The sequence below is a fragment of the Anopheles coustani genome, chromosome X, assembly GCF_943734705.1.
Source record: "Anopheles coustani chromosome X, idAnoCousDA_361_x.2, whole genome shotgun sequence".
Classification (NCBI taxonomy): Eukaryota; Metazoa; Arthropoda; class Insecta; order Diptera; family Culicidae; genus Anopheles; species Anopheles coustani.
Genome location: NC_071290.1, coordinates 1,736,590 through 1,752,246, shown reverse-complemented (window position 1 = coordinate 1,752,246; position 15,657 = coordinate 1,736,590). Strand labels below are relative to the sequence as shown.

Here is a 15,657-nt window from a genome sequence, read left to right as displayed (position 1 = left end):
AAAAGAGTTCGAGAAATAGGCAATTGTGAGTACCAATTGGGCATTTTAACTGCCATGCCAAGCGCGCAGGATGGCGTCCCACGCAAGAGTTCAAAAGATAAAACATAACCAAAACTAGGAAAGGAAACACTGAAGATTTTAACTAGTTGATCGTTGTATCGGATACAATGGAAAAGCCATTTATAAAACGCATTATGTGTATGTATTACATAGCTGTTTTATTAAAGGTCATTGTGGGTGTACCCGTATGTGTGTGTGCAACGTGGAAATTTGGAAACGCGCACACCCTTTAGATATGAAAGAATACCCTATTCTCGCTGCAAATTTACGGCAGATTTCAGCGTGCTCTAAGCGGTTGTTTCGCGGTAGCGTATCGATCTCCGCTGAGGTGCTATTCTTTTTTCCTCGATAACTAACCCTCTGTGCGTCCTACCCTCATCATCTGATTTTGTTATTCTCGTATTATTACTTTTCTAAATAGTTCTGTTTTCCGCTAAAACTCCGCTAAATAATTCCCTTGCCTACTTTAACTTCTATCCTGCACGTTTTCTTGGCAATGTTAAACATGGGGCACTTACCAATAGACATTTCATGCCTCAAGTTTGACAGGTAGATGTTGTAGTCATTATGTTAGATCCCGTTCCCGTAGACGTATTGGAAGTGATTGCATGATTTTATAATCTCTTTTTCTTTCTTTGTTTCTTTTTTACATCCCTGTCAACGTGAAATGATTGCCTTGTTGGGCATATCGGCAATACGTGCCGTAATGATTCCATTACGGATTTGTGTGTATGTATGTGTTTGTGTGTGTGTGTGTGTGTGTGTTATTTTTCTCTTTCTGTGTTGAATGGGATTGTAAATTTGGAATTTAGGTATGGGCAAGTGAATTTCGGCCAGGTACCGGACTACGAGCTGGAAAATATAGGCATATTTTCCTCGCAGTATCATTGAAGCCTCATCTCTCTCGGGTTGCGGGATGGGTTTGACCGCCCCTTCCCCTATCCACTCCAACCCGCACCGACCAGGTCACAGCTTTAGAACTTTACTTACGTTAAGACTCACCTTAGATGCGGTTTTAAGACGTGAGCGGAAAGGAAAAGTGACTGCTGAGGCAAACTACGAAACAAGTAGAGTAAACTAGACTTATGTTTTTACTTTTTCACTTTTTCACTTTTTGTTCTTTAAAATTCACATATACTTTTGAATTATACTTCGCATCGTCGCCTGAGGACTGCTTTTCGATATGATTTTTGTCGGCTACTAGGTCCCTGTAGCAACCTATCCAACTGGGTGCCCTTAAGACGTGTTCCAGCTGGTCGTGGAAGCTCTGTTTTTCGTCAAGGAGCTCTCCTATGTCACGGCCACAGCTCATTTCTAAGATTACTCACCGACCGAGTGGCTCTTTGTAAACGTAAACAACGGCAACGCTTGTTAACGCATTACTTCGGACCGAGAAGAGAGCATAACGATTGAAAAATCTCCAAAACGGTAGCACCAGGATGAGTCACGAAATGAGATTGCGTGTGGGTCACCTACAAACGGCAACTCCTGGGAGTCCTCGTACTTCACCTTACGCTGGTCTGCGTTGCCTTTAACAAACACATGTCTAGGTAGTTTTTTATTCCCCGTGTGTTTACCTTTTCGACCGTAATGTCCATCCATGGTCGCACTACCGTCCACCACCTTCGTGTTATTGAACACGTAACATGTAACTTTCAAGCTGTTTATCGTACTCATCGTACTCATAGACTTGTTCCTTCTTCCAACCATTTGGGCTCAATTGAACTGCTGATAGTATCAAAGCTCCTCCTGGATGGAGTCCTTGGTGATCATGAAGTACTCGTTGGATGTTAGTACTGTCTGAACCAGCTTCATATTGGAGCACATTTCTCAGCTACGATGTTACTGCAGGTGACTGATACTGCTCATTACGACGCAGTTGGTATCTTCGAGTGCCTTTTCCATGCCGATGTCAAGACATTCACTTATTTGGATTGATGTGAATTCGCCTTTTGACATCCTCTCAAAATGTGTTCTACCTAATCGAAACTTTCTTTCTTAATTTTAATCATTGTTTTTACACTTTTAAGATTTCGAATTTTAGTACAATGTTTACGTAAAACTCTTTGTCACCTTTTAAGAACAAACAAGTGATTGATACTTTTTGAACTGAAAATGTTCTGCCGTTTCCCTGGTTTGCCTCAGCGTTAGTGAACGAATATATTTATGAAAGTGGAACTATGTGCAACCGATCATGAAATTTGTATTAGGGATAGTAGATTGTTGCTTAACGAATTAGTATGCTTACCAAAAGGAAGGTGTGCGCCGAAAGGTAAATAAAAATACTTCGTTGCTTTATTCACGAAAGAAGATATTTACCTACGTAAGCATTAAGCAACAGTAAGTGTGAATTAAGTCATTTAAAAAATCTGGTGTAGGATGGGTCTCGTTCATGTTGATTTGAATTCCAACTTACCACAAACAAAATACAACTGCATGACAAATACGTCCAACGTGTAATGTTTCCAGCAAAACGAATCTCGACAGTTCTGGTCAAATACTAATGTTTGTCAAATTTTTTTTACTTTTTTTCCCTAATTATTTGCTAAATTTCTTATAGGTGTCATCTATTTAGCAAGAGCATTACGCTCGTTAGTGAACAAGTTTTCGCAAAAGTCATCATCATCATCTTCTTGGAGGTAAACCAAGGTAAAACAAAAGTAAGCAATTATAGAATTTCAATATTTTCTATACCCTTGATTTTTGCAACATTTCTCATAGGTGTCAATGGCAGCAGGAGCATTGCGCTCTTTAGTGAACTCTTTTTCGCAAGAGTTATCATCATCATCTTCGAGGTAAATTGTAATAGTACGAATACTAGCATATCGAGAATCGCAAGTACAAGGCGCTCTTTAGTGAGCTCATTCTCGCAACAGTCGTCATTACCAACATCTTGCTAAACTTACAATGAGTTTAAGCAACCACTATTTTTTTCAATATTTCCAGTATCCTAAATTTTTGCGAAATTTTTGATAGGCGTCATCAATTGAAGGTTGATCAATAAGCGACCTCTAGAATATCGAGCTTAGCAAGAGCATGGTGCTCTTTAGTGAACTCGTTCTCACAAAAGGCCTCATCTTCGTCATGCTCGTTCTATAATTAGTAAGACAAGAATTAGCAACCTCTAAAATTTCTGCCGATTTCTGATATCGATGTCCAGTGAGTAGTGGTGAAGTAAGCTGAAACGTCTCGACAGACATCGTTTGATCGATGATTCATCGCGATTCATCTCTAAAATTTCTGATATCAGACTGCTTCCCGAAATGAGATTGCGTGTGGGTATCCTACAAACGGTAACTCTTGGGAGTCCTCGTACTTCACCTTACGCTGGTCTGTCTTGCCTTTAACAAACACATGTCTAGGTAGTTTTTTATTCCCCGTGTGTTAACCTTTTCGACCGTAATGTCCATCCATGGTCGCACTACCGTCCACCACTTTCGTTTTATTGAACTCATTCTCACAAAATTCATCATCCACGATGTTGTTCGTCAACTAGTAAGACAAGAATAAGCAACCTCAAAAATTTCTGATATCGGACTGCTTCCCGAAATGAGATTGCGTGTGGGTATCCTACAAACGGTAACTCTTGGGAATCCTCGTACTTCACCTTACGCTGGTCTGTCTTGCCTTTAACAAACACATGTCTAGGTAGTTTTTTATTCCCCGTGTGTTAACCTTTTCGACCGTAATGTCCATCCATGGTCGCACTACCGTCCACCACTTTCGTTTTATTGAACTCATTCTCACAAAATTCATCATCCACGATGTTGTTCGTCAACTAGTAAGACAAGAATAAGCAACCTCAAAAATTTCTGATATCGGACTGCTTCCCGAAATGAGATTGCGTGTGGGTCACCTACAAACGGCAACTCCTGGGAGTCCTCGTACTTCACCTTACGCTGGTCTGCCTTGCCTTTAACAAACACATGTCTAGGTAGTTTTTTATTCCCCGTGTGTTAACCTTTTCGACCGTAATGTCCATCCATGGTCGCACTACCGTCCACTACTTTCGTTTTATTGAACTCATTCTCACAAAATTCATCATCCACGATGTTGTTCGTCAACTAGTAAGACAAGATAAAGCAAACTCAAAAATTTCTGATATCGGACTGCTTCCCGAAATGAGATTGCGTGTGGGTATCCTACAAACGGTAACTCTTGGGAGTCCTCGTACTTCACCTTACGCTGGTCTGTCTTGCCTTTAACAAACACATGTCTAGGTAATTTTTTATTCCCCGTGTGTTAACCTTTTCGACCGTAATGTCCATCCATGGTCGCACTACCGTCCACCACTTTCGTTTTATTGAACTCATTCTCACAAAATTCATCATCCACGATGTTGTTCGTCAACTAGTAAGACAAGAATAAGCAACCTCAAAAATTTCTGATGTCGGACTGCTTCCCGAAATGAGATTGCGTGTGGGTATCCTACAAACGGTAACTCTTGGGAGTCCTCGTACTTCACCTTACGCTGGTCTGCCTTGCCTTTAACAAACACATGTCTAGGTAGTTTTTTATTCCCCGTGTGTTAACCTTTTCGACCGTAATGTCCATCCATGGTCGCACTACCGTCCACCACTTTCGTTTTATTGAACTCATTCTCACAAAATTCATCATCCACGATGTTGTTCGTCAACTAGTAAGACAAGATAAAGCAACCTCAAAAATTTCTGATATCGGACTGCTTCCCGAAATGAGATTGCGTGTGGGTATCCTACAAACGGTAACTCTTGGGAGTCCTCGTACTTCACCTTACGCTGGTCTGTCTTGCCTTTAACAAACACATGTCTAGGTAGTTTTTTATTCCCCGTGTGTTAACCTTTTCGACCGTAATGTCCATCCATGGTCGCACTACCGTCCACCACTTTCGTTTTATTGAACTCATTCTCACAAAATTCATCATCCACGATGTTGTTCGTCAACTAGTAAGACAAGAATAAGCAACCTCAAAAATTTCTGATATCGGACTGCTTCCCGAAATGAGATTGCGTGTGGGTATCCTACAAACGGTAACTCTTGGGAGTCCTCGTACTTCACCTTACGCTGGTCTGTCTTGCCTTTAACAAACACATGTCTAGGTAGTTTTTTATTCCCCGTGTGTTAACCTTTTCGACCGTAATGTCCATCCATGGTCGCACTACCGTCAACCACTTTCGTTTTATTGAACTCATTCTCACAAAATTCATCATCCACGATGTTGTTCGTCAACTAGTAAGACAAGAATAAGCAACCTCAAAAATTTCTGATATCGGACTGCTTCCCGAAATGAGATTGCGTGTGGGTATCCTACAAACGGTAACTCCTGGGAGTCCTCGTACTTCTCCTTACGCTGGTCTGCCTTGCCTTTAACAAACACATGTCTAGGTAGTTTTTTATTCCCCGTGTGTTAACCTTTTCGACCGTAATGTCGATCCATGGTCGCACTACCGTCCACCACTTTCGTTTTATTGAACTCATTCTCACAAAATTCATCATCCACGTTGTTGTTCGTCAACTAGTAAGACAAGAATAAGCAACCTCAAAAATTTCTGATATCGGACTGCTTCCCGAAATGAGATTGCGTGTGGGTATCCTACAAACGGTAACTCTTGGGAGTCCTCGTACTTCACCTTACGCTGGTCTGCCTTGCCTTTAACAAACACATGTCTAGGTAGTTTTTTATTCCCCGTGTGTTAACCTTTTCGACCGTAATGTCCATCCATGGTCGCACTACCGTCTACCACTTTCGTTTTATTGAACTCATTCTCACAAAATTCATCATCCACGATGTTGTTCGTCAACTAGTAAGACAAGAATAAGCAACCTCAAAAATTTCTGGCCGATTTCAGCTGGTAGCATGTAGAATGTATTGTGCCGTACGTGGCTCGATTGCATTTTCTATCAAGTGAAACATCGACGACATACTTTGTTTACTAGCGATCTTCCCTTTAACGGCCAAAACTCGCTCCTCATGCTATCAAGCGTTGCAGTTGGTCCACTATGTAAGGTCATTTCATGATAAGCTTCCGCTACCAACCTAGTAAAATGACATTTTCCAGGCAACACCAAAGGATGCTTTGTCGAATACTCCTATATCACTTGCGAGATCATTCCGTTCTTCGAACTGTTCGTTGTTTGGCACCCAGGGACGGTTGGACACCCACTTCCGCAAACGAAAACCACCCTTGGCCAATAACTCCCGTATTTCCATACAACGCTTAGCAGCCTCTTGATCGTTGTCAGCACCTCCAATGTAGTCATCGACGTAGAAATCATTCTGAAGCGCTTTCTGAGCAAGAGGAAACTGCCCTCCATCGTCTGCTGCTAATTGATGTAGGACTCTTGTGGCCAGGAAAGATGACGGTGCTAAACCAAAAGCTACACGCGGCAATTCGTATGTTCGTATTCACGAATGTTAACCCGTTTATTATATCGGAAAAAACTAAATAGTCGTTTTTAGTAGATGCTTTCATTGGCTTCGAATTTCCAACTATATTTCACCAAATTTCCTTTACATCGATTTCATCAATTTTCCATCAAATTCTATCAAACCTACATCAACTAAAAAAATACTATTTCTACAACTTCTTCTCACAATGTCTTGCCTGCAGCTGCCATATTTCTTAGCTAACCTTTTCCATGCCATTTTACCAAGTCTTCTTTGATTATATTTTCTATTCTGTTCTGGCAGCGCTAACAGTATGCTTGATCTTTTAAGCTGATGGACGTCGTCGAAAAACTCCTGTCCAAGGAGAATGTCTATCGCACTTCGTTTGTTGAAATTCGGATCGGCCAAGCCCATGTCTCGGGATGGTGTCGCGATGCTATCTGCCGTGGGCCATGGCTCGTTGGTGGCCCGTAATCTTTGGCAAGGCTAGGGAGTTTCATTTTCTTTCGTTTTCTTATAATCACACACCCTAGATGGTATATCTACTACTGCTGCACAATTTAAAGATTGGTCTCCTACCGCGCTAAGCATTACATTGGCCTTTTGTCCCTTTAATTCGAGTCTCCGACATATATCTCTTATCGCATCCTTTGCTGGATGTGGTGGAGAAAATGAGATCGTAATTGAACAGTCTGTTTGTCGATGCGTGTGTGTGCGCGATTGTGGGTTCAGCTTTTGTGTGTTTTTTCATTGCGAATGCTGGAAAAGAACGTTCGGTCAGTTTTGGAGGTTGTGGTGTCGGCTAACAGAATGATATGCAACTTCGTACAGTTCAATTATTTATTTCACAATTATTTATTATAGTTCTTAGTATCCTTGCTATGTTACTAATGGTGTTGAGCGCCAGTAAGCGCGAATACTGCTTTCGTAGTCCAGTTCCAATACGGAAGGTCGTCCCGTCACACCACGACACTATGAGGACGGCAACGGATTGTCCAGCTCACCATCGGCGGAGAGGATTGTGGTGAGCGTCGTATTCTCCTCGGTCAGCTGATGCTCGGCCATCGTGGTGTTAATACTCCTAACGCTGGTGTTGGCCCCTTCGTTCGGTTCGTGCGCGACAGCCGCCGGTGGGGGGTGGGTCGCTGTGGGTAGGTTTTGTAGCAGCGGCATTGTGGCACCTTCCTCCACGCCATGTCGATCTTCCGCGGTAGTAGTTCCGCCAGCGGTGCGCCCGTTAATTGCCCTTGCTGCCAGGTCACCACCAGTCGGTTGGAGTCTGCACGCAACCAACCGTGGGGAGTCGTTCTCGGGTCGGCGAATGCAATCGATCGCGTAGATCACGAGGAACGTAGCTGCCAGGAGACATCCGGCGCTGTTCAGCAAAGTCGAGGTGATCGTCACGTAGTACCAGATACCGTGCACCTCATCGCAGCTGAAGTCTCTGTACAAATCGAACAACTCCCATTAGAGCTACGAAGTTCTGGAGCGTTGCGAGCTTTTACTCGTACACTTACCGATACTCTAATCGTATCACACCGTCGTCGGGACTGCTGGTGCCATTGCCGGGCACGGGATGCGACGGTTCAGTGTTCGCCGCGGGAGGATGGACTGTGCCTTTCGTGGCCGCCGTGTCGATGGTGCACACGCACGATGAGGTATTCACGTTGAAGGGAAACTGCGGCTCGCAGCGCAACCCGGCCGACGACAGGTTGGTAGTGTGGATGAGCGCATAGATGAACGCCAGCATGGTGAAGAAGATGGTCAGCAGCAGCACGACCAGGGCGTTCACGTGTAGGAAGTGGAAGCAGCTTTCACGCCATCGGTGCTGCACTGGATGGGATGCCTGCTGCTGCTGCTGGTGGTGTGCCGCAGCCCCTTTCGGGCTCATATGCCGGCCTCGCTTGAACTCGAACAGCAGCAGAAACATCGTGCCGCACAGGATGAGCTGGTCGTGAGTGAGATTGTTTATCAGGTTAGATGGGCAATCGATAGACTCGGATTATTTACTACTCACCACTATGCCCGACCAGTACGGGTTGTCCTTGGTCTGCATGGACGGTGACCAGATCGTGATGGCCAGCCCGACGAGACTCAGTGCCAGCCCGACCACGATCTGCAGCACCATCAGCACCTTGCTCAGCCTCACATAGCGCAGGTTCAGCGAGTTGCCTCTTGGGTACCGCTGCAGTACGGTCTTGTTCGCCACCAGCATCCGGCTGTGTCGGAGGCTGTTGCGCGTCGGTTTGTGTCGCCCGATGAGAGTGTTCGTGTTTTTGGTGAAATTCTGTGGAACCGTCGTCGTCATATATACTGCCTGGAAAACAAACGAAAAGATTCTGCTAAGTTTATGTTTTTTGGTGAAATTCTGTGAAACATAGCCTGTATTCATGACATAACAGATGGTTTCACAGATTTGTTTTTGTTTCGTGTTGAGCTAAGCTAAGATTTTTTGTCTTAGTTACATTTGATCGCGTTGTTTTGTTGTTCTGTGTGGAGTGTGCATTCGCGTTACGAGTTCCTGAACAAAGCGCATATACCTAATTGCTAGACGAATTGTGCTTCAATAAAGCGTTGTAACAGCAGTACCGTTTAGCTATGCTCGTTCCCAAGCGAACAAACATGTCATGTGGTTCGAACGTGCAAACAGCGGCAACTATAGGCTCTCATAGGTGAACCGTGCCCTATTGTTTTTCGTTATGCTACCGTTCGTGGAAACGCACACACGATGGCCGCCAATCGCGAGGCCATTTCGTTCGTTCTCCTACACGCTGCTGATGTCAGCCGAGCCATAGAATACGGACAAAAATGCTAATGTTAGTCAGCGTTTAGCAGGTCGTGGCAAATTCGTGTGGAAGGCCGTGGTAACAATTCCACACGCGTAAATTACTGGCAATAATCTTCGTTTCGACACGTTCCCGGGACCAGCCCCGGACCACACAGTCGGTTGAACCAAGAGCTCCTAAAACCACCACGGGTGTGTGGTGTTCGTATATTATGATTCGTAACCGCGCCGTGTTCCGGAAGGCTTAGCGCTGTAAAAAAAAAACACGGTGAAGCATGATCATCAGACCTTAGAAACGTAACTAACCGCGCTTCAAAACCGACCTACTCTGTTCGCAGTAAGCGAAGATGTGTCACCATAGGGTTTTTTTTCCACAATGGCCTTCGCATTCCTTACTGCACTGTGGATATGTTGACCGATCGATTGCCTATGTAATAAAAGTACAAAAAAAAAGTTAATATGGTAATGCCGGATACCCCTAGACTCAGTGGGCAAGATTTACAATCACGTCGCCATGACCATCAGAGGGGCTATTTATAATTTCCATCCACTATCGATTTGCCTGCCTTGTTCACTAACAACATGATCGACCGGCGATGTAATTATTTTCATTTTCCAACGCGTCTGAACTGTTGTTGTTTTGTTCAGAGCAAAAGAAAAGGAAGAAGTGCATTTGCGTGTGTGTTCCATCGTAAGCAACACTAGCAATCCCCATGGTTGACCGAAGATTCACCAGATTTTGTGTACCACAGCCAAGCCACTGGCTGTAAAAATGATATTTTGATTCGGGGAAAGGGAGGGAGGAAGGGGCAGGTATTGAAATGCAATTCGTAAATTTTGATGATTCAACAAATACAGAGTCGCATTGGAGAGAATGTAACATTAGAGTTAACCTTTTCTTTTGGTTGTTGTTTGGTTCGTTTGTTTGTGTTATGCTGTTCTAGCTTCGCGCGCGTTTTGAAAGCGTTGAGAGAAAGCAAGCATAAAGCAGCAGGTTGGTGTGTTGAGGAGGAGGGGAGGGGAAGAATCGTACCTCGGATGGGCCAACGCCGGTGGTAGTGTCGGGCAGTTTGATGGTGATGGTTTTGATCGTGGAGCTCGGGCGGGACGAGCGGGGTGTGCTGGTGGAGCCGAGTGGATCGGTGGTGGCGTACGAATCCCGCGGCGAATCGACGATGGCCACCGGTGACAGCTGGGCCGGCACGGTGGAGGAGGTGGAGGTAGGCGATGCCGATGACACACTAGCACCACCACCACCACCACTAGCATCGTGTGCCGGAGATGCGGACGAACGATTGGGGTCCGGCGGGCCGGCGGGTGTTGGCGAACATCGATGGCCGTCGGTCAGTTGGGTTGATGGCGGCGGGTCGGCGGTGATGATGGCCGCCGGCTGGCTGGTGGAGGGCGTCGGGTGCAGGCCGAAAAAGTCCGACTTGGCGCTGCTGTGCACCGACCGGCGGTCCGGGATGCTCTCGTCGAAGCGAAACTGTATGTCGGGAAACTGGATGACGCGCCCGGCGGTGCCGCCACCGTTCGCAAGGACGCTCGGCGACGTGAGATTGTCGTACAAGCTGAGCGGCCGGTCGGCAGCAATCATGGTGGCCGCATCCGCCGCTGGTGGTTGTGCCATGATGGCGATGGCGGCACATAGAAGAGAAAGCCGGTCGCGTCACCGAAGCGGGAACAATCGGGCGTTGATCGTGCGCTTTGTGTTGTTGTGCACTTTCAAACAAACGCTTGTCCACTGGTCGCGCGAAGAGGAATCCGCCGCTTTGCCCCGAGATGAACCCGGTCGACTAGACGTCCGCTGGTGAACTGGCGGCAGCGAGCCTGATCGCACACGTGTGAGTGGCAGCCGCGTGGAGCCCGCGGTTTCAGGTGGCTCCACACGGTTGAGAGTGTTGCGCTGTGGAGCTTTTCGTTACGAGCTGTAACCAACAAAAAAAAAAGCACACACAAAACAAGCTTTAGCGCGACGGTGACCTTCGGCTTTGGGAGCACCGCTGCGAGATGATGGTGTGTGTAGAGAGTTTGAACCGAGCGCACAAGAAAATGTCCGCGGACGCGAGGGTGATGGACCAAGCCGCCGGAGGGGGAAGGGGAGATCGGCGGGACGCTGGACAATTATAAACAGTTTCGACTTCCCGCACCCTCTCTCTCTCTCACTCTCTCTCTCCCTCACTGTAAGTCGGCGTCCAGGGTTGATCGCGGAATATTTTGGGTTTGAATTCCGGTTTTCCAAGGCACATCGACGGATGTTCGTTGTTTTCACTGGACGTGCGGAGATCCGGATCCACCTCTCGCTCGCTCTCTCTCTCTCACACACACGGAACACTTCGCTTGCGCAAACGCAAACAAGTGAAACTAGCCGCCGCATACACGCGCGCGCACAACTTTCTAACACGTTTCTACCTTCCCTCCGTGTTAGAACCTTGGACCTTCCGGTCCCTTCCCCGGTGTGCCGGCGATGGGATTTGAAAACAAACCGTGTTCGAACTTTTACAGTACCTGGACCAAATTTCACTCATACACTTTCCCGTTCTGCGTTTGCGAGTCAAAGCGCATTGTTCTAATGCTACACTAATTTGTTGTTCTAGCGTTCACTCACTTTGGCTCCGCTGCTTTCGTGGGACGGGAGGTAGAATGCTTGCTGATGGTAGCAATGACCAGCAGATACTAGCGCTGGCCTGGTGCTGGAGTCATACAGCAGCAGGAAAAAGAGCGGTGGGCGCGCGCGCGCGCGCGATTATGTTGATGTATGGGTAGGCGGCTCTCAAATTCCTTCTCCGGCGATTCGAAAAGCCACGACGGAGAGATATTTATGCTCTACCATGCACAAATGGCGCTTACATCCGTTACACGATCCGGTGCGAAGCGAAAACAATCTCGGCCACCGCGCACCGCGGCAACACATCTATGCACGCCCGCGCACACACTTGGCGTTGGTGCACCGAAAAAAAACTGGCCCCGGTGCCGAAAAGGGCACGCACGCACGCACCGTTTTGGCGGAGACACCGTCTACGCGCGGCCACAATCGACGGAAGAATGCCGCGAGAGCGGATGGTGAATGATCGCGACGCAGGTTGATGATCTTTTCCAACCTTCGCGAGAGCGCGAAGAGAGAGAGAGACCTCGGGCGCACAATTGTGTGTAAAGTCTCGCTCTTTCACTCCCTTTCTTTCCCCTGCACGAGGCCACCCGATGCAGTCGAGTGTACACTTATGCGTTGCATATGATCTTCAGTCCGTTGGGATTATTAAGTACGCAACTCAATGCAAATATCTACTAACGCACCGAGGCACCTATGTACCTCTCAGGGTCCCACACTTTAGCCCAGACGTCGTTGTCCAAGACACTCCTGTTGCATGCCCTGTCCATTGTAGCGTGGGTGGTGATTTTTGGCCGCGCACATGATCCTCTCAAAAGTCCTGATTTTTCACGCTTCAATATTTTCATCCCATTCCGACACACGTACCAACTCGATGTTGAGCTCCAGCAGGTAGTCTCGATCATCCAGGACATCATCAGTATTTGTCGCAAATCGTAAAGGAACCGAACGTTTTTGTGAACAATGCAATTGTGCTGTATTCCGCATACACGCAAACGCAATTTCAGATTGCAAAGATTAACATAAGCTTCAAGCAATTAGAAGATGAAGCTCTGCAATGGAGTTTGAAATGATAATTGCTTTAAGCTTATGTTAATCTTCGCAATAGGAAATTGCGTTTGCGAGGCTGCGTGGTACAGCACAACTGTACTGCGCACAAAAACGTGGTGTACCTTTACGATTTGCGTCAATACTGATAATGTCCTGGATGAACGAGAATACCTACTGGAGCTCAACATCGAGTTGGTACGAGTGCCGGATTGGGATGAAAGTATTGAAGCGTGAAAAATCAGGACATTTGGAAGGGTCATGTGTGCGGATCGCCTCTCACGCTACAATGTTCAGGACGTGCAACCAGCAAAGAGATACCGGCAAAAATCGTGGGTACATCATTTACAATATTAATTTTTCCACAGTTCCCCTCCCTTGTCGAGGGTAGTTATTCCCTTGTCGTAATAATTACCCTTTTCTTTCGGGGGGAACTCTGGGGGGCCATGTTTGAAATGGCGGTATTATCGCTTCAAACTCATATGGCGGCGATGTAAGTTTATCTAAAGAATGTGTTTATAAACGCTGTCTATATTTTGACTTCGTTGCTCCGATATCACATTACCACGACAACCCGAGTGCATTAGATAGATAGCTGCTACTCACGACCTAAAGAGCAGTACGACGCGGGGACATAGTGCTGACTGGTGTGTCGTTGTTGCGTGGAAACGACTAAATAAATAAATACTGGCAATAGCAAAACCCCTGAGCCCTGGTCATCAGCATGGTTGGTAAACTTTATGAAACCAGGGAAACAGAGATATGAAAAGTCAGATTCATTTGTTGTGAAACTGTTTGATTATCAGATATTGGACCTATTTACAAAATATAGAACGCCTTAATTGTAGTAATTAGATATCAAACATAGGAAGGAAGAAAGGGTAAGGACGTGTAGGACGATCGCTGTTAGCTACTGCGTAGAGGACGCAGTTGGAACAACATCTCTCTGACCCGGTCCAGTGCAGGTCAGCGTCGATCCTCAAGCGAAGAGCTCCTGCGGCAATCTCTGTTGCAGGATACCCCTCGCTATCGGCACGTGGCCGACATGCGGTGTATGATGGGCAGCTTAGTATGGAACTTATAACTTCCAGGAAATGGGCAGAAAGACCCTCACCTCGCTTCTCAGATGAAGTAATAAAAAACTCCCAACAATTTTTATGGTCGCAGCGGCATCGCAGTCGATTCCATCTTTGCAAAAGTCAGATGATTTACAGCTGTGGCGCGGATGATCGTAGGAGGGCGCGGGGGGGGGGGGGGGGGGAGGGAGGAGGTATATGGAAAACCATTGATTCTTCGGTCGAAAGACCACCTTTGGCTGAACTCCCTCACGCTCGCTGCAACTGTGCTCGGGTTGAACATGAATGAGTCACCGATGTAAGCCGTTCTGGTGTCTGTCTTCGTCACGTCTCGTACTCCACGTTGGAGGCAGTTGTTCTCGCTGTACGAGCCTGGCGGTAGCCCGAGGGATTAGCCGCTTCGTCACCCTTTCTCCATGCTTCATTTTTATGGCAAATTCGCAGACGTTTGCGCATGGGGTTTCGAACATGTTGGATCCTCTTTATGTGCGGATGCTTGTGGTGATGTACGTGTAGGACTCGCGCTTGTGTTTGTGCATTGGGTTATACTGTTTCCTTTGAATGATCACTTCGAACCTATCCCTCAAATTCGATGAAGAAATTTGATTTAATTCTTACGTTTCTCTATACTATTATGGTATAAATACGAAAATCTTGGTAAAATTTGTACACATGATAAAAAATATCTTGATACGCTAGTTTGTACGATGTACGAAACGCTAAAAACATCCCAGCGGGCATTGTTGCGCATCATTTGCTTGCAACGCTACACATTTTGGCTAAGCTTTAGCTTATCCTCGAAAAAGATTAGCCAAAGATTAGCCAAATATGAATGAACGAATCGTGACGTCACGCGTGACCATTCGCGAATGGTTCACGCGATCGCCTCGCGATCAATACCAGCCACCGTGATCCTTAGACGAACATGCAACCTTTTCCCAGCTGCCGACACGTACAAACACATGAACACACACGCACACGTAAAGAAAACTTACACTAAACGCAAGCCAGCAACTGAACCAAATCACAAAGCATACTTCACTGCGCTTGAAACACTGCCAAATTATTATCATTATTATTTGTGATTTATTGGTCTTCAATTTACAGGGTGGCATCGTAGAAGTGATACACTTATTCGAGCGGTTTCTGCCAAACCCCTGTACCCAGTATGTTAAACAAATGGGTATATTTCGACAGATTTACTTGTTTACTATTTATGTTCAAAACGTACACTCAGTGTTCAGTTCAGTTTTCTAGTAACTACTATGAATTCAAGTCGCGAGCAAGTAAAAATTTTGCATATGCAAGGTTTGACAAACATTCAGATTTGGCAAAAACTGTCTCATCTCAATTTAAGTCGATTATTTGTCTACCGGACCATCAAGCGATACGAGGAGACAGGGACAGTTGTTCCAAAGAAGAAACCGGGTAAAAAACGGAGTGTCCGGATTCCAGCGGTGATTAAAGCGGTAAAGGAACGTGTCCGGCGGAATCCAGCTCGCTCGGGAAAAAAATGGCGCGTGACATGAACATGAGTCACTTTGCCATGCAATGCATTTTGAAAAAGGACCTTGGTTACGAAGCCTTTAAAAAGCAGAAAATTCACGGCTTAACCTCCAACAATATTGCCGACAGGGTTACCAGATCTCGCTTGCTACTGAAGACGCACGCAGGCCACAACATCATCTTTTCGGATGAAAAACTGTTCACTCTG

General features: G+C 46.1%; 1 protein-coding gene across 2 annotated transcripts; it reads right to left on the bottom strand.

Moving 5' to 3' along the window:
* Positions 1 to 6,784: 6,784 nt before the first annotated feature.
* LOC131269723 (uncharacterized) lies at positions 6,785 to 11,943 on the bottom strand. Of its 2 annotated transcripts, none has more exons than XM_058272219.1 (5): positions 11,821 to 11,943; positions 10,246 to 11,140; positions 8,445 to 8,744; positions 7,945 to 8,375; positions 6,785 to 7,871 (listed from the first exon to the last, which is right to left on the bottom strand). In XM_058272219.1, the coding sequence occupies exons 2-5, from the start codon at positions 10,840 to 10,842 to the stop codon at positions 7,400 to 7,402; spliced, it is 1,800 nt and encodes a 599-aa protein (XP_058128202.1). In that variant the 5' UTR covers positions 10,843 to 11,140; positions 11,821 to 11,943; the 3' UTR covers positions 6,785 to 7,399. The 2 variants fall into 2 exon arrangements, with proteins under 2 accessions (XP_058128202.1, XP_058128201.1); XM_058272218.1 differs by having other exon boundaries at positions 11,721 to 11,856.
* Between the last annotated feature and the right edge of the window lie 3,714 nt (positions 11,944 to 15,657).